At 43.7% G+C, this 26,821-nt stretch overlaps 1 protein-coding gene across 1 annotated transcript in view; it reads right to left on the bottom strand.

Moving 5' to 3' along the window:
* The window catches only part of EXOC4 (exocyst complex component 4), a 429,176-nt gene that overhangs the window by 338,422 nt on the left and 63,933 nt on the right, over window positions 1-26,821 (bottom strand). The window contains exon 7 of the mRNA XM_063323708.1: window positions 19,913-20,090. Coding sequence (XP_063179778.1) covers window positions 19,913-20,090 — 178 coding nt within the window. The remainder of the gene's footprint in view (window positions 1-19,912; window positions 20,091-26,821) is intronic.

Genomic DNA, 26,821 nt, shown 5'->3' with positions numbered 1-26,821 from the left:
CCTCCCTTGAGCTACTCCGAACCTCGGAGATTCAGGCTGGACTATTTCCCAATAAAGATACAGAAATTGGCTTCAGTGACCCACTGAAAAAGGTTCTACCATAGGTTATTACAAAAATATTGCCTTAATCCTGCGAGGTGCTGGGCAGCCTGGCCATAAGCCAGCAAAGCACTTAAGCACACGCACGACTTAAAACACATGAAGGGTCCCGATCACGCCATCCGTCTAATTGTCTTGCTGGATCAGGGCCAAAGTACTCACCACGTTGTAGATCAAGCCCTGGCTGACAACACTGATATCCCCGGCCACGCAAATCCCAGGCACCCAAAAAAATCCAGCAGCCTCCTTGAAGCCTGTTCCCAACTGCTGATCCATCAGCCTAAACACCGGGTAGTAACAGGTGATTTCTAAACTACTAGCTCTATCCTAGGAATGAAACGTTTAACGAGAACCCATTCAAATTCTGATAGATTATGGCAGATGGATTAATCTCTGCAACTCAGAACTTGCAGGTCAATATTCACAAATAAATACCTCTCCACCTCAAAATGCTCCTTTTTCCTTAAAGTCTGTCACAAGAAGGTTTTTACTGATCAGACAGTAACTAAATTGAATCTTTTGCTGGTCTGCTTTCAGTGAGTGGTTCGTAGAAGAATCTCAAAATGGAATATTAAGTTTCATTCATAAGATTATTTTTTTTTCTAAACAAAAGACAAAACCGCTTTTCATGCTGTGCTGAAAACAAAAGCCTACCAGAGAGACAGGACTGCACAAAGTGACCTTAATAAAATGACAACTCAACAAACAAGAATATCAAACCTCTTAAAATCAGGTTACGGAAAAGATTTTTAAACGGTCCTCTAGATCTTAGGAAGCAGAAGCCTTCTCTGACCAAATTACGTTCAATTCTTCACAACTGTGTTCAGAAACAGAAATCATCACCAACACAGAAAATCAATAGGAAGTGTTCCAGACAATAATGCAGCAGTGAGGAAGGGCCAGACAGTAAATTCGGGGAAGATCAGAGTTTGGAGAGTGAAGAAACCAAGCGAGCTAAACAACCAAATAGCTCCTGAACAGCCCCTGCATCCACCTGACACTCAAAAAATAACATGGGCATTTGTTTCATCAACCAGACCATATGAGAATAAAGATCTAAAAGGATATTACAGGAACAAACCCCCAAAAGAAAACAAAGGGTCTACATAAACAACACACCAGAGAATTTAAACGTTAAGCCACAATAGCCTTTACATTGCCTTTCACAGCCTTCGGTTTAGCATGTGTTATTATACGGCAAATTATCCACCTTCTTTCACGTGAGCAACGTGTCCAAGGTTGGACAGAAAACCAAATGCAGAGTCAGGACTGACTCACGCTGTTCTCCAACACCTTACTCAGTCCCTCTTCAGACAAGAGGAGTCTGAAAATGCCAATTAATGCCTTGGAAGAACGGGCAATTTACAAGCTTTACCCTTAAGATTTAAATACAGGATATTCTTATTCCGTGCAAGAAAGCAACAACAGCAAGTTGCTTTTCACTGTACAACATGCATGAATATTCGTAGCGATTGAGCTTACAGTAATACACAATGTACCGCATGGAACGGACAGTAAACTCACTAAAAGCCTGAAGAGATGAACCTAACAAAGGTGATCATAATCCAAGGATGGGCAGGTTCAGAAGCTGAGGGAGAAGCAAGCAGAAGCTTGGGTGGAGAAGAGAAACTGTGGGTGGGTGGGGAGGCCACACCTGGAGTGATGTGTCCAGTGTTGGGCTCCCCAGCACAAGACAGACGTGGACATACTGGAGAGAGTCCAGCGAAGGGCCAGGAAGCTGGTGAAGGGACTGGAGGACCTCATGCATGAAGAAAGGCTGAGAGAGCTGGGACTGCTCAGCCTGGAGAAGGGAAGGCTCAAGGGGGATCTTAATGTGTTTAAATACCTGACAGGAGGGTGCGAAGAAGACAGTCAGGCTCTGCTCAGTGGTGCCCAGTGACAAGACCAGAGGCAATGGGCACAAACTGAAACACAGGAGGTTCCCTCTGAACATCAAGAGCCGTGTTTTTGCTGTGAGGATGACTGAGTACTGGCACAGGAGGTTGTGGAGTCTCCAACATTGGAGACACTCAAAATCTGGCTGGATACAATCCTGGGCAACCCTCTCTGGATGGCCCTCCTTGATCAGGGAGGTTGGACCCGATAACCTCCAGAGGTCCTTGCCAAGCTAAACTATTCTGTGGATCTGTGAAATTTCAGAGACAGAATGAAGCAGATGAGAAAAAAAAAAAAAAGTGTCTTAAACCCAAAGGTTCCATTAAAACAAACGTGGGGTTGCTCTACTGATGATCAAAATGAGAAAGTCAGCTCTGTTTAAGAGAACCTGTAATTTGGACCTAACTTCTTTTGTCCAAAGGGATGGTCAGTCTCCCATCAATTAATGAGCCATTTTCAAGATTGCAAAAATAAGCTGAGGTTCAGCAAATACTTTGTGGAAATCATTTCAGATTCATTAAGTGCACCAAGTCAGCTTTATTCTGCTAAGCCAGCACATAATTTAAGTGAAGTCTCACAGGCAGACTTGCTGGCCTTACTTGCAAAACCAAATTAAGCAGGTGCATAAATGCCAGCATCATCAGGATCTTACTGAGGCGCTGGGACTGATATTACTTAAACACACCATCAGACTCTCTAGTAAGGCAAAAAAGGACAACTACAAACTCAATTACAGCCCGGTGCATCTAAAAAAAGTTCATGTTCACCCAGAGTGTTCAATCTTTCCCCTTGGATGGACTAGCCGTTGCTTTTTTCTTTCTTCCCTAGTGCCACACAAACACAACACCCCCAGATTCCCCAAATTTGGGCCTCTGAAGCTCAAAAGGAGCAAAAATCCCTGCAACATCAGCATTTTCACTGAGCTACTGCAGCTCCTTCAATACCACATGGAGCCTTTTCAAGCAGATAATGGCATACAATAAACTCAGCTCCAGAAGTTTCGATTCTGTGCTCATAAAGGTATTTTAAGTACTCTACAGACCTTCAAGAAGGTTTACCTTTCTGATACGTTAGCTGGGACTACAGTGACAAAATAAAGACATTTTCAGCAGGTGGAATGCGTAGACGCATGATGACAGGAAAGCTGAGGGTGTGAAAACGCCCCGTTCCACACAAAAAGGAATCGGAAAGTGGAAGAGCTCTTCAAAAGATCTTTTGTCCACAACATAGCAAGAATTTTACAATTTTACATCAATTTTTGAAAAAGTTTGCTTCCCCACTCCCATTCCACTAGGGAGGGTTTCACAGAATTGGGATTACGATTGTACTACTATCAAATTACCTCTGCATCGAGCTGCAAGAGCTGCAAACTGTACCATATATATATATATGTATGTATATATAATTAAGCCTTTCAGCACTAGAGAGATTATTCTAAGAGTAAAAGCACAAAAAACCCCACTGAAATACCACCCACTGCCTTGTTCTTCCCTTGCCAAACACGCACATGGTTGCACGTAACTTCAGCAGTCTCTCCCAAACTCTACATTACCTCTGTGGAGCAGACGGGTGTGCGGATACAGGAATTATTTGGGTATTGATAAATCAGGACTATGTTGAGTCACAGACTGACAATACCTGAAACTGCTCATCTCAAGCTGGCTCTGGACCATCTGTCCTGCAAAGCAGCTGGCATCACAGGGGCCATTTGAGGGATCTTTACTTCTAGACTCTTTTAAATCTGAGCTTGTCTAGTTTTTCCTCATTAAAGGTACTGTTTTGTCTTCAGTTTAGGCTACAAAAGCCACATACTAATCTCTGTTCCCCAGAAGAAAAAGAAAAAACAAAAACAAAAAAAAGAAGAGGTAGGGATCAGTCTCTTCTCCCAAGGAACAGGCCATAGGACAAGAGGAAACGGCCTCAAGTTGCGCCAGGGGAGGTTTAGGATGGATATTAGGAAAACTTTTTACACTGAAAGGGTTATTAAGCCTTGGAACAGGCTGCCCAGGGAAGTGGTGGAGACACCATCCCTGGAGGAATTTAAAAGACAGGTAGACGTGGTGCTTAGAGAGATTGTTTAGTGATGGTTTTTGTCAGAGTTGGGTTGATGGTTGGACTCGATGATCTGAAAGGTCCCTTCCAATCTAGGCAATTATACGACTCTATGATTTACCCCGAATGTATTTGCTCACTGCGCTTACTCTTGTTTTCCAGAACTTATCCCTTTACCAGACACCAAGTTACAATTCTGAAGGTGTTAAAGGGATTCACATTCCTTCTACACAACCCTTCAGAATGACTCCAAAAACTGGCAGGCTCATTAATACAGCACAATATTACGCATCCAAAAGAACACGTCCTTAATAGATCACGCAATCACCTTACCCAGACCAGGAAGAACTGTGACAACTCGTGCAGGGGACTGTGTTTCTGTACCACCAATTAATATGCGAACCTTTAACTCGATCTTTAAGGAAATTGTTAATTATATAGCTAACAGCAAAACCAAATGCAAAAGAGAAGAATGTTTAACAAAACCTTCAACCTGAACCCCTGGCCTTAAAAAAGGCGCTAACAGAAAACACAAGGCCAGCACTTCTGGCTAATCGCGGGAGGCCAAGCTGTCGGGAACGTGTAGCACCAGTTGCAGCACACAATGAATGATCCACTCGACATGACAATAACAACTTCTCAAAAGGCAGAACGCATTTTTGTGACCTTGGAGATAAGTCTCATAATCTCATTCCCATCTGCACCTGCAGAATCCCTTCACTTGGGTATTTGATGTTTGGATTTTCATTCAAATGACTTTGCAGAGAATGTCAATACGTGTTTGCGTGGACTATAAGAACCGGGATATCATTTTCCTTCTGCTGGTGTTTGACTACAGAATACATTTAAGCCTGTCAATGCAAAAATTCAGACTAACATCTAGCTAGTTTTCAGAAAACGCAGTATATATAAGTAAAAGGAATACAGCATAACAGATATGGTAGATACTTATGGTAGATACTATTATGGTAGATACCAACCATAAGTAACAAAGAACATTTCTCAAACTCAGACTCTCTGAAGAATATTAAACCAAAGAACATTATGCTGAAAGAATCATTGCTAAGAAAGGAAAGCAGGATTTGGTAATACAAGGACCAAATTCTAACCTGCTTTATACATCCCACAACCTCAGAGAGTGTAAAGGAATCTCACAGGTTGCTTTTAAGGAAAAACTGATTTCTAAATTGCCATACACACTTCTACTGATCACATCTTCTCATCTACATGTAGTCAGATGCATTAAAATACCTGTTGCCCAGAGATGCAGAGGCTTTATTCATCCTTACAAATAACTCTGCGATACTAAGATTTGAAAATCACAAATTAATTAGCATAAGCATAAAGAGAACTAGAGTTCTACTTTAAGCAAAGCACTAACTAGTCGTCGGTACGACAGTCCTGTCCTGAACCACACCACGTATGAAGTTAGTGACGGAATTCTCTCTCCTTCACTACTACTTTCCACTACAAAACTGAATCAGAAGGATGCTCAAACACAACAGGATGTTTTCAAGGGCCTCAGCCTATCCCCAGGCCAAAAGCAGAATCAAAAGATCAAAACCTAACCACGCTCTGAAAATTATTTTCACAATTTAACTGTTGATACAAGCATCCCGTCCCCTGTAATCTTTATTTGGCTCAGTATTTCTCTAAGCCTGAAGGCAAAAGCGCAGTTTATCCGAAACATACTTACAAACCCACTTTCTAATTGCCCGAGTGGACGTTAAGCGCTGAAGAAGTGCAAGGCATCCAGGACATTGAAAAGTCGACGTGTTGAGATGAATGCCTCAAAAATATGGTTTTAAACTTAAAATTCCATCTGTCCTGCTGGAAACAAAAGTGTCCCTTACAAAAGGAAAATGTAAAATACGGCTAATTTGTAGATTCATTTGTTTTTCTTTTCATCTGCTTGTCTAACACAACACTGAAGAGCTGCGAGCAACGCAGTTTTAAGAAGAACGTACCGATACAAACACATGCACTGCTGCTTTCCGTGGATGGAATTTGCAAGAGTTGAACTGTGTGTCCGATACCCCACCGCAGACACACTGAAGGACGTCACTAGCTCAATCTCTTGTCCAACACAAGGATCTGCCCGTACTAACAGGGAGGTCTTAGCAGCAACGTTACAGAGAGATCATGACAGTTCTCACACCACTCTCCACCGCAGTCATCGCCTCGGCAGACCTTTGGTAATATCTTAATTTTTCCACCTTAGGACCAAGACGGGCTCTAAAGGAAAGACACCATCACGAGTTAAGGCAAATTATCAAGAGAGGTTAGCGCAGGAGAACAATTCAAAGGCACGATGGTTTATCACTTTGGCAGGTAACGTGGCTGGGAAATGCGGTTTTTCCAACAGGGCACCAGAAACGTGACACACCGACGGAACAGCAAGGGAACACAGCACCAAATCGCTGTAGTAAAGTCAGATCATCCTTTTATTGTGTCCTAGCTAATCGTGTGTAAATCTACTGGTTTATTTCATTGTCCTTTGTGAGTGAAAAGGGAAAGATTTTTGATATTATGCTTAAGGGACCACTCTGATTTATCTATTTACCGACCCGCTGGGAAGTGTAACTGATTTGGATTATTCTCCCTGTCATATGCAGCAACTTCCAACCGCTTAAGCCTAGGAGAGAAAATTAATGACACGATTAACCTTTCTGCGATTGGAAAGAATCTACCAAGTGGCAGACAAGAGTCCTGTTCGCGCCTTCTTCTCGGGTATTGCACAAGGCCATAGGTCAGCCCTTGGAAAAGACATCAATGAGCCCTTCGTCCTCCAGCCTTCCGCCTGACCTCCTGCTCCAAGCCTTTTCCAAGGAGGTTCAACACAAGAGACTCCGCCATCAGCAAAAGCCAGGCAAACAGTTCCCCTGTCTATTACAAAAAAAAAAAAGCTAGAATAAAGCTCCACAAAGTGTTATTTTTCTTGGAGGTTTACCCCACCTCGAAAATCATGTTATTATAACGCAAAATTAGATCTGGGATTTTCAAAAGAATCTAAAGTAATTAGTTGCCCAAGTCCCACTGGATTGCCAAGGGAGTTAGATCCTAAACGCCTTTGGCTCTTTCAGAAAACCCCATCCATCACAGAAATTCACAGGGCAGCTCAATAAAAACTACATAAAAACAAGTACTGAGCAGAGCACAGTTTCAGAGTTATTTTTATGGCACTGTACGGGGCCCCTCCGCCCATACCACACTGTGAATAATAAGCACCACCACCAAGTTTTCCACCAAAAAAGCTTTGGGAAACAACCTTTCACTCACAGGAGCCATGGTAAAAACTGGTCAGTGATGTTACGTCACACTGGAGTATTACAAACAAAAGGCGATGCTGCAGTAAATAAAAGCACCAGAACCACATCACGCAAACCCACAGCATCTAAGCTAAGCGCACATGTATTTTTCATTCTCTTCTCCTAGTGCTACTCTTTGATGTTTTTTCAAGCCTGTGCTATAAATGCAAAGCAGAGGGAGTCCAGCATTTATTATTGGAAAGAATGAATTAACAATGCAACACATTTTATTATTATTTTAATCAGTTTCCAGCTCACAGCTTCACTGAGAGTACACCAACAATCACACATTTCTTAGGCTTTTTCCAGTAAACGAAGACCCCAAAGAGCTTTACAAGGCATTTAATTACATACTAAGAGCAGAACCACTGTATACAGGCCACATTTAATTAACTAATTCCCTCATCTCCCCCTTTTCTCAGGTGAAGATGGGTTTCCATGGTTCCTGGTATGGACACAGTTACTCCTTTTCCAGTCGTTTTCTTAAAAGCAACAATTAACACATTGATTCTAGAATAAATAAAGCTGTTCCTTTTGCATATATATTCTGTATTTTGATAGATATGCATCTTTCCTGTTTTTCAGGTGGATCTTTAACACTGCAACATTGGAAACTACATTAGGGCTGTGCTGAAGATCCAGGTTCAAAGAACAGGGAAGAGAACAATAAAGGACTTGTCTACAAACCACCACCTACCAGCAGCCCTACGGCGGGCTACCAACATTTGTATTTGTTGCATGAAATAGGAAACTTCAACATCGATCATTGAACTCATCAACTGTAAACATGGCAAGCTAATTTTGCAACATGGAAGTGAGAAGCCTTCTTCTTGTCAAGCTTGGAAGCTCAAGCTGGTTGACTGGAGCAGAACAAACCTGCGTATGAAACCGATGTTTCGTATGACCTACCATCTCTCTGAAGCTTGTACATCAAGACAAGGAACTCTGAGAAAGGAGGGAAGGGAAAGACTACAAGTAAGTAAGAAACACAGATCTAGCAAAACCAAAACGCTTTCAAGTCGCTCCTCCTTAAAGATGCAAGGTATTTAGCCAGGGCAGAAGGCAGAAGGGACAGAAAAATAAAGTGCCATCAATATTATTTTTATCACTTTTTCAGGTTACAGAAAATTCTCAGGTTGCTTTTTAATGGTTCCAAGTGGTCAGCCTTTGAAGAATATCTTCAAAGTTAAATCTTTAACAGGGGGAATGCATATTTCAATACTGGAATTTTACTCTCTTAAATTAGGAAACTCACTGGTGTCCTTGGTCTACCAAACCTGTAGAGCCAGTTAGAAAACCATGAGACTTACTTCTCCCATTCCACATTTGCTCCAGTGTACCAGACTGCCCAGCATGGGGCAAACTGAGAATTAAAATAATCATGTACCTTGAAATGAAGTAGCACTAACTAAATCAATTCCCTTTTCCTGCTTCCACAAGGTCAGGATTTGGGCTCTTTCTGCTATCATCAAGCTCATTTTCTCCTGATCTCTCTCAATCCTATTTTGGTCGCTGTGGTTGGTGAAGGCACATGGGTTGGGACTTCCACAGAGTGCAGCCTGACATGAAGTTCCATTACCTACTGCTGCCTCTTGGCCATTCAAAAGCCGTAGATACACGTGCTGAGTGGTTAGAGAAATACCCACTAAATGACCATGCAAATCAGTATCCCACTTAAGGCAGAGAAGCGGATTCTTCACATTTAAAACTGGATTTTTGGTGTCGCAAATGACGAGAGAGTCCAGTCAGCAGCCCTGTCATACCTTTACGTATCAAGAGCTAAAACCAGTTACCGATCAGTAAACCTTCTCCAGAGAGTCTAAAAAGCAAATAAAACCAACAAAAAATAAAACTAGATTGTTAACTACATGAAGCAAAATTAAATTTTGATTTTATCTCAGGTTTTTTTAAATAGTCTTTTTTGTTCGTTTAACAAAAAAGGAAATCAGAACATTTATAACAGAGAAATAAAAGTCAGCCCATTCAAGGCCTATGTCATATTGGCTCTTTTGAAGCACACGACATCGGCCTTTCCTACACAGAAGCAAGACAGAACAGAGGGATGAAGTGCAATTCAGATTTTCCATTTCAGCCACCAGAACAGAGAAAAAGCAGCTTCTCCCAAGTTTATTTCCGACAAGTCAATCGGGATTTTTTTTAAATTCCCGTTTAGATGTCTGACTTACAATGCCATTACCAGAACACCGCGGAGCGTAACAGGATTTGGGGGCGGAGGGAGGCTGGCTGCTCTCGATCGATGTTGGGAGTTTGTCATTTCCTGCAAAGCACGAAGGCTTCGAGCTCTTCAGCCTCTCCCAGCCCCGAGATCACCCGTGAACCGTCAGCCACTTGCTGGGGGTCTGTACGTACACATTGGCACAATAGGTACGAAAACCGAGCCTGTTCTCTCGCAGCTGAGTTCTTTGGCTAAAACTTGGTGAAAGCCTTGTAGAGCAGAAATCGCTTAAGCCAAAGAATAAAGGCAAACTAAATAATTAAGAAAAAATGTTAAGACTGATTCTAATCTTAAATACTTCCTCACCATGCCCTGCCAGACATCTACGTACCCTCAAGCATCACAGTCCAACCGCTTCAGACTCAAATCCTCTTTATCTATAACCAGAGCTCGCACTGACCATTGAAACACTTCCACATTTATAATCCTAATGACAGATTACTCAAAATCACTGAGAGCTATTTGCAGACTTCCTAAATAAAAAAAAACCAACACTTCAAAAGGCAGCTGGTCAGGGCAAGCATAAAAAAAAAAAACATACAAAATAAAATATTGAAGCAGTCAACTCCAGTTTTTGTTGGGTGCTTTGCATATTCATGTCCTCATTCTCAGTGGCGCAGAGCATCCATGTCAAGAGGAAAAAAAAACCTCAGAAACTTTTACTAAAAGTAACAAAACCCTCACACAATATACTCCCTCCTCTCTACAGCATCAAACCAGGCACCCCGGAAATAACAGAAATACTTCCCAAAGCTTTCAGTTTGTTTCACGTACTCAAACATTAGTTCCCCCAGGAGTAAAACACAGAATGGCATCACCCTGGTGAGATCAGATGACTAAGTCACTTTGATGACGAGAAGCATGCTGTGAAGTAGATGCTCCTAAAACGTTTTATGTATACTACTAGTGATGCGCAACACGTTTCGAAGTGGTGCCCGTGTCCAGAGCTGCAGCAGCACCAGCTTCCAAGTATATGTGCACAGACATGGGAGTGGCCCTCACAAGTGACAAGGAGCTGCTGTTGTCCCACCTACAGTGTCAGGTCCTCACAAACACATCTCCATAAATCTGCACCTTCTCTTCTGGCTCTGGCCCTGGAGCAAGGCTGAGTGTGGTGTTGGTGAAGAAAGGGAAAGAATGCACAAAGATGGAGGGAGAGGTGCAAAGGAAGGTCATCCTCCCCCTCTGCTCTGCCCTGGTGGGGCCACAGCTGGAGTCCTGTGTCCAGTTCTGGGCTCCCCGGTTCAAGAAGGACAGGGAACTGCTGGAGAGGGTCCAGCAGAGGGCTACGAAGAGGGGACTGGAGCATCTCTGTGCTGAGGAAAGGCTGAGAGCCCTGGGGCTGTTCAGCCTGGAGAAGAGCAGACTGAGAGGGGATCTCATCACTACCTAAAGGGTAGGTGTCAGGAGGATGGGGCCAGGCTCTTGTCAGTGGTGCCCAGCAACAGGACAAGAGGGAACGGGCACAAACTTGAGCATTGGAAGTTCCACCTAAACATGAGGAGGAACTTCTTTCCTTTGAGGGTGGCAGAGCCCTGGCACAGGCTGCCCAGAGAGGTGGTGGAGTCTCCGTCTCTGGAGACATTCCAAACCCGCCTGGACGCGTTCCTGTGCCACCTGCTGTGGGTGACCCTGCTCTGGCAGGGGGTTGGACTAGACGATCTCCAAAGGTCCCTCTCAATCCCCACCCTTCTGTGATTCTGAGCTAAAACGACGGAAAATAAGATAACAGAAAGAAATTTTAATAAGGATTTATGCTAATGTAATTCTGTAGTTTCCTGTGTCACAAACAATTACTGAAAAAAAAAAAAGCATGTGGGCCCGCCAAAAAGACAAAGTTGAGATTTCATATCAGGAAAGAAACAGCAAGAGCTGGTAAACTTCAGGGGAAAAAAAAAAAAAAAAAAAAAGAGATTCTACCTTACAGTTTTGTAAATGTCATGCATAGTAAACACTACAAGTACACAGCACGGGAGCGGAAAGGCTTTTAAGCAAAACAGTTTCCAAACATTTCCCCCGGATATCAGCTACTCTCTAACATTAGCAGGAATTTGCCTGCATGAATCCCTCCTGCACCGCTGTCAGATTAGACGTCTTGCAGTGAGGACATGATGAGCGTTTGGCCTTTTCCCGTTCACGGGATTTTTATGAAGCTAGGAAGAGTACGACTCGCTGCCTTTAAAGCCAGCCACACAGGGGCTATCTGTGAATAAGCTCAGCACATCAAAAGGGACGCAGTTTTATAGGCCTATAAAACACGTCTACAAATGCTGATGAACTACTTGTAGTCTCTCCTAATTCTAGCTGACAGCAGGAATAAAGTGCAGCGGACATTGATAGCAACCAGGAAAAAAAAAAGCACATCATACCGAACAAAACTCTTCAAGAATCTAGGGAAATGGTTAAAATGAAAAGATAGTGCATATATCCGCAGCCAAGTTTCCATTGCTTCTACATCGTTAATTAACAATTCAAAGAAGATGAAGGCTAACAAGGGATTTACAGGCTGGAAATTTTGCAGGCCTTATTTAGAATACCCATATTCCTGTTGGCAGTTTGAAACGCAGCCTTCGCATCAGGTGTGACGGACACTTCCCAACCTTCTAGCCCTTCTCAGCCAACTTGCAGCTTTACGAAAGAAAAGGCTTCCAAGTGTCATTGCTGGGACAAAGGCTGTAAAAAATTCTGTGCTATCAAGACAGGCTGAGAGAGTTGGGGGTGTTCAGCCTGGAGAAGAGAAGGCTCCGGGGAGACCTTAGAGCGGCCCTTCCAGTACCTGAAGGGGGCCTACAGGAAAGCTGGGGAGGGGCTGTTTGCGAGGGCATGTAGCGATAGGACGAGGGGCAACGGCTTTAAACTAGAGCAGGGCAGGGTTAGATTGGACATTAGGAAGAAGTTCTTTACATTGAGGGTGGTGAGACACTGGAACAAGTTGCCCAGAGAGGTGGTGAAGGCCCCATCCCTGGAGTCAGTCAAGGCCAGGCTGGATGAGGCTCTGAGCAACCTGATCTAGTTGAAGATGTCCCTGTTCGCTGCAGGGGGGTTGGACTAGATGACCTTCAGAAGTCCCTTCCAACCCAACGCATTCTGTGATTCTAAGTTGTATAAATTAGAAAGCATTTCACAATGGCCCAGGATTCAAAAGGCACAGGCTTCCTTCCAAATATTGAAGCAGGGAACACGGCATTCCCCCATTCTCTGTTCCCAACCTCTTCCTCAGCCCAGACTTTCTCTCAGCCTAACACCTACCAGAGCTGACTCCCACTTTCACAACTACACTAAACACCTTTGTGAAATTATTTACTGATAGGGCTCTTTAGAAGCATTTGTGCACCTTTTTCCTCTTTCAGAAGACAATCTTTAAGTATATGCTTTTAACACACGTGAACTTCGCTACTTAAATATTTAGACATAAACTCAAAAAAACCTTTAAAATTACAACTTTGTAACTCCGCTCGACTATTACAAGGAACATCCACCTGAAATGAAGAGCCCTTCAAGTACGGAGCAGCTTGATGCTCTACAGCATGGACAGAAGAGGATGAGGTTTTATTCCTTGCTCACACACCTGCAAACATTTCATCAAATGAGCTAATCTTTTTTAAAAATCTCCCAAACCGTAAGCTCAGTGACCTCTTCTGCAATAAACTGCACAAGTGACCGTGCACTGTTCAAACAATTCATTTTTATGCAGGGCTTTATCTCTTTGAACTTTAGAGTAAACATTAGTGTTTATGAAATGCATTGGATCAACAGCTCCGGGATAAAAATGACTCTCGAAACAAAAGCTGTTAACGCAGTTGTATCCACACGAACTTGTGTGTGTCACCGTGCTAATAAAGCACCCATCAGTTAACGAGGACCATTCCTGGAAAGACAATAATCCGATGTTGATGGCCAGCTCAGCTCTGGACCTCTTCCAGGTGCCTGTTACCAAAGCAATTCAGTTTTAAACACACTTCATTTCAGATGGAATCATCCAGTTAAAGAGAAAACAGATCGATTTTGTGCATTTCTACTTCGTATTCTTTTGTTTCTAGAAGGACAGTACGCCTTTGCTATCTCGTTCTTTGCCCTTCTACCTGCATAATACATCCCAAAGCTAGGAAATCTCTTTGCATTTGCTCACACACCTTATCAAGGTGATTTCAACCATCCCAAATTCCACGTGCATCTTCTTAAGAGCTCAAGAAGGGTAACAAATTACTTGCTGTTTCAAAATGTAAGGAGAAGACTTGAATCATTAGGTAAGTTGGAGCAAATCTACAAAACATTTTAATGGAGAGGAGAGGCAGGACAGTACACACCTTTGTGGCAAGAACAGTATGCAAAGAAATACCTTCCTGCAAAATAATCTCATCCCTTCCTAGATTCAGAAAGATGACGCTCTTCCTGGACTATAAGCTTTCATGCAAGTTTTCATGCTCTTAGTAGTACGTATTTGCAGAAAAAAAAAAAAAAAAAGCTATGTAACACTCACCATGCTGGATTTCTTAATGCACGTTCCGAGTTCACTTCAAATAAGAAAGAAGGGAAAAAAAGCACCAAGTGACCTACTCTAATTCTCTAAATTCCATTTTTAAATATCAGCATCCTGGAGAGTAGGATGCTCTCTCTCCCTCCCTCCTTCACGCACCCAAGATTGACTGCAACTGCCTTTTTCAAAAGCTGCAGACAAATCTCTTTCATGGCCATCGTCCTCTCGGCTAAGTGAGAGACGAGCATTAATGCGCCAAACCAGCCAGGAGTCCAAGGGCATCAGTTCCACACACTTAAATCCATTTTAGAGGAACTAGAAAGACTGTGAGGCACATTATTTTGAGGACAACGACGAAACCATTAAATTTCTGTGAAGAGACTTTCTGAAAAATAATGCTACTTTAGGTTCAAAATATTACCTGGTGAACTCCCCAAAGGCAACAGCAATTTTGAATATTGCTCTGACATTTCAACCAGTACTTGTGGCGTATTAACGCCAACGCCTCTCATCCAAGAAACTTGTTTAACTTTACAAGTATTAACTGTGTCACAAATAGTCCATTCATCCTTTACATGCAAAAGTTCAGCAAAAAGCGATTTGGTTACCTATTCGAGAACACACTGATTTAACTGAAGAGTCAGCATCACAACTGCGGAGAGGTTCAGAGCTCACGACGACACCATTCCTAAGCTCCTGCTCTTAATATCTCAAGCAATTTTATTAAGTATTTTGCACGGCTGACAGACCTGTGCTGAGCCACCCAGGGCAAGAGCAAAAACCACCTTGTTTTTGCAGGAGTGGGTACCTTGAGGTGCTGCTCCACACAGGAGCAGAGGCCGATGAACGCTGCAGTTGCCAGGATAAACCCTTCGCTTTCCTTCTTCGTGGTGCATTCCCCTCTCGCTCGCTCCTGTGCCAACGCCGACCCAGTTCAAGGACCTGAGCAAGCAGAAACCGCAGCCAGCAGAAAACACCTGGCCAAATCAACTCCTTCAAATTAGATTACTGTTGGGAAAACAAGCAACGCTGACAGAGCAAGGAAAAGCATCCTGGCCTGCTGAGGAGGAAGAAATGGGATCACAGTACGGCTGGCTTAGATCTGCACTGACTGACATGGAGTTACACAGCATCACACAGAAAGGTGGGGGTTGGAAAGGACCTTCAGAGATCATCCAGTCCAACCCCCTGCCAGAGCAGGGTCACCCAGAGCAGGTGGCACAGGAACGCGTCCAGGAGGGTTTGGATGTGTCCAGAGAAGGAGACTCCACCACCTCTCCGGGCAGCCTCTTCCACCACTCCATCAGCCTCAAAGGAAGGAAGTTTTTCCTCATGTTGAGATGGAATTTCCCATGTTCCAGTTTGTGCCCGTTGCCCCATGTCCTGTCGCTGGGCACCACTGAGAAGAGTCTGGCCCCATCCTCTGGACACCCACCCTTTAGCTATTGATGAGCATTGATGAGGTCCCCTCTCAGTCTGCTCTTCTCCAGGCTGAACAGCCCCAGGGCTCTCAGCCTTCCCTCAGCACAGAGATGCTCCAGTCCCCTCATCATCTTCGTAGCCCTCTGCTGAACTCTCTCCAGCAGTTCCCTGTCCTTTTTGAACCAGGGAGGCCAGAACTGGATACAGGACTCCAGCTGTGGCCCCACCAGAGCAGAGCAGAGGGGGAGGATGACCTCCATCGATCTGCTGGCCACACTCTTTTTAATGCATCCCAGGAGACCATTGGCCTTCTCAGCCACATTGCTGGCTCATGGACTGAACCCTCTACACCTTTTCCACAGGCATGTAGTGGGGTAGATTGCGTACTAAGAGTGCCAAACTCCAATGTCTTTCCCCTGCTCACCTAGGTGCCTAAGAGGACCAATACTTTTTGCCATTAATTCACTTACAAAAGCACAGAGTGGCTGAGCTTGCAGCAGCGCAGCCGTGAAACACATCTCCAAGTGCTCCAGCAGTACCCCCGGAGAAGCACGGCATAGCAAATACAATTTAAGTGCAGCTTTTCAGCGAGATCACTCACGTTGCTGGCCACCAGACCTGGCTGTACACCACAGAACCACTCCATCTCCCCGCTCAAACCCCACGTGTGCGTGTCATTCCTCTTTATAAGGAAGGAAATGTCACACAGCCTCCGGACGGAGGAGCATCACAAGCGAAGAGAGAGGCATTCTCAATCAAGTGTTTCTGATAGCTCTGCAGGAGCAGAACAGTAGCGTGTGGGCAGAGAGTAGGCTTCAGTTCCTCTTGCCCCAGTTTCCTTATGGTGTTTCAGCAATGTTTAGGCTGCTAAATCACACAATTTTTGGAAAACACCCGAAAGCATTAGACAGAAGACCCCAAAAAAGGAAAGTAACAATTGTCAGTGTCTTCTCAATAGACAGACCACCAGACACCCTGCTAAAAAAACGATATATGTCCCAAAGCATCTATGTGATTTTCCCTCTCTTCCAAAGAAGCAAGAAAATAGATATAGACGACTCAAAAAAATTGAGATCTGTCAACTACAAATATTACCACTACAAAAGGAGTGCAGATGCCTTCCTTGGAGGCAAATAGCACCAGCCCAAGCTGATAACAGGATTCTGAGCACACACGGAGACGTCTTTGGGATTTTCTCCAGCAGCGAGGTACTGCACTGAGACAAAACAGCTGACAGGGTGATCATCCCATCACTGGGAAGGTGACAGTTCTGAAGAAGCTGAATGAACACTGGTATTACTCAGCAGGGACAGATGCTTCTCTCTCATCAAGGTATCAAAAGACAACGCTAAAAAAAGGTGAATGAACTCCTAAAAGTTCTGTGCTATAGATAACAGTGAGGAAGAACCATCACACCGAGTATGAGCAGCTGCTGTAGAGCATCCGCCAGCTGTTGGTGCCCCGACACTAATAAAACAGGACAGAAAACCCCTTATCTGGGCAAAGGAGATTTGGCCTAGACTGAAAAACCAAAACGACACAGGAAGACTACTCTGCACCCAAAACCTTCTGCCTTTTACCCAAGTACGTACACCTTTCACACAACACAGCCTTCATAATTTGGGATGATGCAGCACATACATCAGAATTCCTTCACTGCATTGTCCTGAAGCAACTTCTCATGCCCGTACATCACTAAGTGCCGCTGTAACACAGCTCAGCTCTCTCCAGCCGAGTACTTGGTCCTACAGTAATTACGCTCTTCAGAAGGATATTCCACCCGCTCCTACACTGAAGAGCTAAACTAGCTCCATGCACAAAATGCCAAGCTAAAATTTAAACAAGTTTCACACCTTTCCTGTTGGTACGACAATACGACTGCAGGCTAAGCTGGCTCCAGTACAAGTAAATAACTTCAAACTGTGTTTTCCTGAACAAGGCTGCTCTAATATTTTGACAAACTGATTTGTTTGTTTTCTAGCACTCTAGTACCCAGCTCTAAAAGGTCACTCTGTCTTCCTCCGGACAAGTTCAGTATTATTCTTCCACTCTCAGAGAAGGCTAAAAATATATAATATCTGCATGTTCAGCAGCGAGACACCGCACAACATTGTGCCACCTATTTAATACTACACCACGGTGCTCCGTGCCGTTATTAGGAAGCATTCAGAAATCCAGCTACAAAAAACAAGCTGCTGAAAACAACTCTCTCATTTCCCACAAAGGACAATTTCCAGCCCACTGTGAGCGCAACGTTATTACTTTTGTACAGAACTATAAAGAGATAACCTTGCTGTAACGTATTTCACATGCAGAGATGCACAATGTGCATGTGCAAAAGACTATCCGTGTGAAATGCAGACTCATGCGATATTGTTCTAGCACGATGAATAAACTTTATTCATGATGATCTGCAGGAATTGCATCGTTTCCCTGATGCACCCCACCATGACCCCACTTACTCCAAATTTTCATCCTCCCCCAACAGCAGGCACATTTAAACAAACAATTTTTGTTCTGCTCTCCCTGCCACAAATGTAAGATCTCTCAACAAATTATCCTTATTTGGAAAAATAGGAAAGAAATAATTTAGTTGTAGGCTAAAAGGTTTTCTTGTACTGTAAGGTAAAAAAAAAATTAATCCACTCTTTTGAAACTAACATACCAAAACCCCATGAGATTTTGAACAAAGAACAAGAAGATTTCCTCCTTTCCAAGTCAGTCAATGTTTATCTCTTACCCTAAACCAGCAAGAGATTATGGATCTTAAAGTGCTGCTTTTATGCATTGAAAAAGCTCTTTTGGAAGCTTTTCTGACTCCCCCCGACACCCATGTTGTCAGGCCAGTAACAACGAAACCTTTACAAGTGGGTTGTTATATTTTTCCTGGTACATATTTTATAGAAACCTTGATCAAATATTTTCTCCCCAACACAGAAAGCACACTCACTCTCTGTACGTGCACACCTACGAATGCTTCCCTACACAAGTCTTATCAATGTTGCTTTGGAATCGCCAGCACAACTCACTCCCAATTTCACCGCTCAGGTGGAATGAAACCACCACAAACCCCCACTGATAATGGGGAATTATCAGCCTTGTCATTCTGCTTCACTCAAGATAAAATCTTGGGTGACCCTTACTCCCAAGGCTTTCTCCTCCCAGAGCAAAGTCTGCAGAACTCGACGCTCTATGTTTTTCTAGACCTCATGGATGACAGTCCGATGGCTGGAGGTATCCCATGCCAAGCCACTCCTCATGTCCTTAAGTTTAATTCTTCCCTTTAAATGTGGCCAGACAGCTTCAGCTCTATGACATTCTTTTGTTTAGAAAAACCCATCATTAACTTCTGGCTGGACATTCCCAATCTAATTTTTGCAAGAACAATATTGAAGGAAGGTAAAAATTTGTATCATGGAGAATATTGATCAGGATTTCTTTAATAAAAATACTAACTTCACTATAAATACAAATAAGGTAAGGAGACAGTGGACATGGTCAAAGGTCCATACCTTACATTTACCGTGTCCAAGAAGTATCTAAATTCACACCATGCGCACAGTTGGCCCTATTTGTGTAAGCAAAAAAACCTGTGTGCATCACCACACAGTCAAACAAGCCTTTAGAGCAACAGCTAAATAGACCTGTGCCCTACAGTGAAAGAGTGTGTTAGCGTAGGAGGCAAAGAGCATTTTTCAAGAACAGGCCAGAGGTGGAATGACCACCATAAATCTTGCCACCTCTTGTAAATAATGCTGGGCTCATTTTTTTGACCTCCTCTATCAAATACCGGGTGAGGTGTACATCTGTGTACTATATATAAAGGCAATTCCAAAATAAATAAATAAAACCCTCTAATGTGCATGTGTTAGCCTCACAGCAAAACTGAGAGCGCAGACATGTGACAGATGATGGGTCTGCTGCCTGTGAGTCTCAGATACCAAGGTGACAGGCACGCCGGCAGAATAAAGCCTAAGCAAGGTACAGCTTTAGTACACTACAGTCAAGAATAAGAATAAAATAAGAATTCCCTGAAAACATGCTGGCAGCAAGTGTCTCAGCTGACTATAACCACGCCATAATGACAAGAGAAGACAAGCGATTAGAGCTGTGACACTTTATAAGACAGGCATGACATGGTAACATAGAACAAAAATGCCACTGTTTGAAAGCTTCCAATAAATCACTTGGTAAGCAAAAAGAATCAGCCTTCCCATACACCATAAGGATGAATCCACAGACATTTTTTTGCTGATATTTAAGCTCTCTGGAGTTAAACAGTCTGTTATAAGTGTGGCCACTTACCAAAAATCAAGACAAATTCCAGCACAGCTCTCTCTTGAGGCTGACAGGTATTCTCTGGTATTCTGGTTATAAAAAACTGTTTCAAGCTGAAAATGTGCCCACCTGAAGCATTCTTACCTGCAAGACATCTTGGATCTTCACCCACACATCAACCATGTCATAGAGCTTGATATCACCATCATACTGGCTGCAAGGAGAGGCCACTGTTTGCTGAAGGTGTCCAAGGACAACAGAGTGCGCAGCCGCCACAGCGTTGAACTTGTCAAAGAGAAGCTCTAGCAGTTCCAGCAGCAACCTGCAAACCATCAAGACAACTTCCACTCAGTTTCCAGAAGACACCACAGGCACAGTGTCACGCAGGACATCAGAGCAGTGACCAGGAGCCAGAAGACCATGACTTCATAGACCCTGTTTTGTGACAGATGCTGCTTGCAAGCAGGGAGGTCACCCAGCTTCAAACCCTCTCTGGGGGCTTCAGGTGACCAACGTCAGCTGTCAGCAGCTCGGGTTTGGTATCTAAATACTTCTGAGGATCTTCCTTCTCACTCCCGCCTCTATAGCGGAGTTGCTGAGTTTTAACGTGTTCTACTTGGGGCTACAGGAAAGACAAACGCATGAGTAACTACCCAGTAACCACACTTCGGTACCATGGTGTCAGAGACCATTTTAAGTTCCCAGACAGAGCTGCAGACAGGGAGGGAGACAACCTGCTTTTCCCCCAGCAGACAGTAAGCATCTCAAGTCAATAGAAATTGACTTACCCATACAAACAGAACACAAGACACTCATTTTGAATGATGAAATGAGTATTACGGCAGGTTTTAAACAACATGAAAGATCAGAAACCAAGCCTCATCAATTGCATCAGTTATCAAGATTTTACTGCTCTCTGGAAGGTGCTACAGCACAACCTCATCTAAATTACCACACTTTACCTGCTCCTACGGCTTCCTTACTGCCCAATTATAGCAATTAACGTACCTTTGCAAAGTCCTAAATATTTTGTGATAAGGCAATAACTCATCGCATCTTGTATTATTTGAGAAAAGAAAAATTCTGATCGAGTTCACTGCCGTTTAATGAGCAACTCAAGTACACATGCAACCCCAACAAAATGTGACGATAACACTTCCCAAATCCATATGTTAGGCACTTCTAGCTCTGACAGACAGGCTCCATCACATTTCACTGCAGCAGCTTAGGAGTTCCCACACATTTGCTGTGTCTCCCCACCAGAAGGTGCTACCCCCAGGGCAGGACAGGAGATCTGTGGCACGATCGGGGCTGCACCCGCTCCTTAACCACCACACTACAGTCTTCTGCATTAGTTAACAATCACTAATGAGGTGTGTCTTCATGCCTTGGCCACTTCATTTCAGAGTGTTGAATATCTGCAAATATCCACTTCCATCAGCTGTTTAAGCCAGCAGTTAGTTAACTGGAGTAATTAAGAAGCTGTAGGACATTTGCTGCTGTTATCAGCAGACAGTGAGTGCCCTGGCATGACGTTGTGGTTAAAGCCACCTACTACTAGCCTGCAGCAATCCTAGACAGAACTTCCAGTCTGCAAGGGACAGAAGCTGGCTATTGTTTAAAAACACATACTATCAGTTTACTCTATTTCATTCATATACTAGACTTTTACGTATATATACACAGCATATCAATATATTGACATATATAGACATGCACAGCATTACACAGCAATCTCTTGGGGATCTCACATGGGCCATTCATTCACCTCCCAGTGATGTCAACCACACCACTCAAATGGTTAAGCAGAAGAGCACCTTGATTCAATAGCAAGAGCCGTTGGATAAGTCTGGGAGGGTACAGTGAGGCATAGCGGGTCAAGTGGTCAGATGTATGTCATACTAAAAATAAAGATGTGTTTAGGAGTCATGGAATCATAGAATCGTCTAGGTTGGAAGAGACCTTTAAGATCAAGTCCAATCATCAACCTACACTGCCAAGTCCACCACTAAACCATGTCCCTCAGCACCACATCTACATGTCTTTTAAGTACTTCCAGGGATGGTGACTCCACCAAGCCTGTTCCAGTGCTTGACAACCCTTTGAGTGAAGAAATATTTCCTAATCTAAACCTCCCCCGCTGCAACTTGGGGCTATTTCCTCTTGTCCTATCTTTTGTTACTTGGGAGAAGGGACCGACCCCCACCTCGCTACAACCTCCTTTCAGGGAGTTGTAGAGAGCAAGAAGGTCTCCCCTCAGCCTCCTTTTTATGTTTCATGTGTATGTACATCTGTAAGGTACTATGTTTACATCTTGTATATGTATATGGTACTGTATGTACATCTTAGGGTACACATAAGAAACACAGGGACATTGTGAGTGCCATACCTTAAGTGACTATGGAACTAAGGCACGTATTTAAGCAATCCAAAAGAAAGTGGTGTGTGTATCAATTTTCTTCATATTTAAGAAGACCAACAAACACCTAAAGAAAAGCGTTGTTGGCATTAAGAGAGAAAACACTGCTTTCTTACAGGTCTTTACGAATTTAAATAAGACACTGGCAGGAGATAAACAGAAATACATGGGACATGACGATAAAGACAGCATCGGAAGAGACGGCCGTTCTCAATATTAACAGCATTACATTTTCAATATGGGAAAGTCCAGTGTGGAAGAAAAGCCACTCTCCTCCATTTAGGCTTTGTATAAAGCTTAATAACTGTCCTGTCCAGGTGAGTGGAAAGACCTACACATCTCCTTTCTTCATAGAAATCACAGAATGGTCAGGGTTGGAAGGGACCTCTGGAGATCATCTAGTCCAACCCCCTGCCAGAGCAGGGTCACCCAGAGCAGGTGGCACAGGAGCGCGTCCAGGCGGATTTGGAATGTCTCCAGAGTTGGAGACTCCACCACCTCTCTGGGTGCTGGGTTCCTTACCTGCTGTCAGCCCATCGCCAGTGTTATCTGCACAAGAGACAGGACAACATGCAGGTGAGGCTGCCTGAAAAACACCCTCCACCGCTGTTAAGCGAGTGTCTTCTCCAACACACTCTAGGACATGGCAGAGGCAACCAGCGCTTCAACAGCTCCCAAGAGATAAATAGAAGTTCTCTTAGCAAGAGACAAGAGAGGCAGCTAGGGCAAGCAGCTAGTCAGCCAGAGCCAGACAAAAATAAGAAAACCAGCTGTAAAAGAATTTGAATAGAGGAGGAATGTCATGTTGGAGGAACATACATACAGCCTTGGTTGAAATCACAAAGAAGTTAACATTATGGGAGCAAGCTAATTATATGCCACTGAGAAAATTCACCAGTGCAAGGCCAACTTCTGCCAGCACCCCATTCCTAATGAAAATTTAATTGTCCATACACCTCCTTGTTGCTCCAGAAAAGTACAATTTTGCAGAAACAAACTATCTGGATAGTTTGAAAAATTCATTTTTATTGTCCCTAGGTGAGCCTGACCTCACATTATCAACTCGTTTATGAAGCCATTACTGAAATAATATCATACTGAACAGAATTATTTGGTTTTAAATTCCAACATAGAATCACAGAATGGTTAGAGTTGGAAGGGACTTTAAAAATCATCCAGTGCCACCCCCCTGCCATGGGCAGGGACACCTCCCACCAGCCCAGGTTGCTCCAAGCCCCGTCCAACCTGGCCTTGAACCCCTCCAGGGATGGGGCAGCCACAGCTTTTCTGGTCAACCTGTTCCAGTGTCTCACCACCCTCACAGTAAAGAATTTCTTCCTGAGGTCTCATCTAAATCTCCCCTCTTTTAGTTTGAAACTGTTACCCCTTGTTCTATCGCCGCACTCCCTGATCCAGAGTTCTTCCCCATGTCTCCTATAGGCCCCATTTAGGGACTGGAAGGCTGCTCTAAGGTCTCCCCGGAGCCTTCTTTCTCCAGGTTGAACCCCCCCAGCTCTCTCAGCCTGTCCTCACAGCAGAGGGGCTCCAGACCTCTGATCATCTTCATGGCCCTCCGCTGGACCCGTTCCAACAGGTCCACGTCCTTCTTGTGCTGAGGGCTTCACAGCCGCACACAGTACACCTTCCTATTCTCATGTTACAGACTGACAGACACGACATCTCTCCCATCCATGTTCTTCGGTGGTGCTAACTACCACCCCATCACAGTTTCCATTCGTATTTCCACATCTCCCCATTTTCAAATTAGTCAGCGCCTCTCATCTTAATTTTCTTTTCTCTAAAAGTCTTCTAAATCTGCGAGGTCATTCTCGAAACAAGGTGACCCAGAAGAGACACAGACACAGTCTGTGTCAGACAGCCAACAAGACGAAACAGCATAAAATAATATGGCCTAGATTTTAGGCAGATGGGGTGGCAGCACCAAGTGACCTAAGCAGAACACGTACAGAGAACGACAGGAGACTGGCTCAGGCAATTTGTCAAAGCAATCTCATAACCCCTTCACCGAGAAATATGGTAAATATATTGAGAGACGGTGACACACACCCGGAAGCATCTCCGATTGTCCAGGCAATAACAGGGAATGAACTGACGCAGAGTGACTGCTGACACCTGAATGAGGTCGCTAATGACAATTCGTGCATTTTAGCAGCAATAGTGTCCTTCGCCTGGTCAGAGTGTTAGCGTGTATACAATTTCTATATTTATTTTAAAGCCTCGAGATGAGGTAAAAAAGCCAGAAGTGTGTTATGGACATGTAGAGAAAAGTGTGTTGGATCCAATCAACAGGATTTAATGGCAAAATTGTCCAAAAGCCTCCTCTTCCTTGGCCGATTTTCAACTAAAAGTAAAGCTATGGCAATGTGTCACTACCAGAATCTTGTCCTGTAAGTCTGGCCCTCAAGTAGGCATACGTCCAGATTATTCTTCTAAATTCAACGACCTTCCATAATTCAGAAGAGACCCACAGGTCCATAAAGATCTAGCAGTACTCCAAGCTAACGCAACACAGCCTCTTCTACGATACCTTGTCCTCCACAGGGCAAGATACGTATTTCTAAACATGCAGGTACTCAGCATACTCTAATGAGCCTCTCATTAAGGATAAGTCAACAGCAATTTCAACATTTAAGGCCTTTTTCAGAAACTTGTTCCAAACGCAGGCATCTAAAAAATTTAGAAAAACACCTTACCTAGACTTTAAGAAAAGGCCACTTAAATTAAAGGCATGGTCAGCTGCAACTAGGTAAGATTCAAACACCTTTTTCAAAATTATCCTTCCACCAGTGACAGGGAACTACTAGGAACCTACTACTGCCCTTTACCAGGTTTTACTTTCTTTGTATGATTGACATTTCATGAGGGTTAAGTGCACATCAGTAAAGAGGGTTTATATTCAGAGCAAAGTACCTGACAGCCAAAAATGTTCCAACTAGTTAGGCCTACTCGAAGTCCATTATCCTACGAGACTGCATCCATATTGCATGTTTTAGGAAACCTAAAAATCATTTGTCTTACAGGGCCACGCAAGTCTTGTCTTTGTGACCTCACTGGTGAAAAAACATCCTTCTGCTGTTATATGAAGGTCCTTAGCCAACCTAGTGTCACCTCCTGTAAATGAGCCCTTCCAATTTCACACCAACTCTCTATTCAGTTAGACCGAGTGCTCAAATCAAAGGACAATACACCCACGACTGAATGGGCCACACATTATCAACACTGGAATCACTGTTCACTCTCGTGGACATGCTAATTAACAAGCATGGAAAAGAGGTTGAGGGGAGACCTTGTCACTCTCTACAGCTCCCTGAAAGGAGGGGGTAGCCAGGGGGGAGTCGGTCTCTTCTCCCAAGGAACAGGCCATAAGACAAGAGGAAACAGCCTCAAGTTGCGCCAGGGGAGGTTTAGACTGGATATTAGGAAAACTTTTTACACTGAAAGGGTTATTAAGCCTTGGAACAGGCTGCCCAGGGAAGTGGTGGAGACACCATCCCTGGAAGGATTTAAAAGATGGGCAGACGTAGTGTTTAGAGATATGGTTTAGTGATGGGTTTTGTCAGTGTTAGGTTGATGGTTGGACTCGATGGTCTGAAAGGTCCCTTCCAACAGGGGCAATTCTATGATTCTAAGCCTGGTGCACAACGTCTTGTATAACATGGACAAGACTTGCCCCTGGCAAGCTTAGAGGGGCTATGGGTCTTCCATGTGAGAAAACAGACCTCATGAAGAACTGAAAAGCTGATCCAAGAGCTCACTGCTTTTGGTTCTATGAGGAGAGCACCCAGAGGGGCATAAAAGACATCGTTACTCTCTGGGAGCTAGTTGCTTTAGAGTCGTAACAAAAAAAGAATTCTTGATCTTAAAAATTTGGGGGCAATTCATAATGGTTTTATGTACAAATGTAAAAGGTTGTGATACAAGTCAATATGGAAAAGCTTATAGAATTATGGAATTGTCTAGTTTGGAAGGGACCTTTAAGATCATCAAGTCCAGCCATTAACCCAACACTGCTAAGTCCACCACTAAACCATGTCCCTCAGCACCACATCTACATGTCTTTTAAATACCTCCAGGGATGCATACTACGCAAGGAGGCAACAGGCAGTCAAATTTAAAAAATAAGAAAAATGCAAGACTAGTGTCTGATCTCTTCAAACTCAGTGGCTGTTACCAGATCTGCAGCTTTTCTGGGCAGGCTCTAGAAGTTATTTCTCTTTTGTACAATGAGAGGGCTTGACATAATTTTTATATAAGGTCCCAAAAAGAATTACATTAGACCCTCTACAAGCAGATTATCAGCTTCATCCCCAAGTGGAGGGAAGCGCCACCCTTTTCATGTGGGGAAAAAAAAAAAAATAAAAATAACAGCCAACCTTGGTGAGCCACCACACAGGGATGAAGAAATGCAGGTAACTCGTTCTGTGCGTAGCGAGCAAGCCACAGGGAACCTGTCCAACAGAAGGCTCAATCTACGGCCTCAGACCCTGCAGGCCTCTCTGTCACCTTATTAGTCATTTTATTTCCCAGAAGTGAGAATTTTTATGGACACCATTTAAAGTACAGTAGCTGAATACAGGCACCGAGCTCAGGGATAGAGAGTAAGAGGCATCCGA

Source organism: Chroicocephalus ridibundus, chromosome 1 (assembly GCF_963924245.1).
Source record: "Chroicocephalus ridibundus chromosome 1, bChrRid1.1, whole genome shotgun sequence".
Classification (NCBI taxonomy): domain Eukaryota; kingdom Metazoa; phylum Chordata; class Aves; order Charadriiformes; family Laridae; genus Chroicocephalus; species Chroicocephalus ridibundus.
Note: the sequence above shows the minus strand (reverse complement) of the source record. Positions and strands in the feature narration are given on the sequence as shown.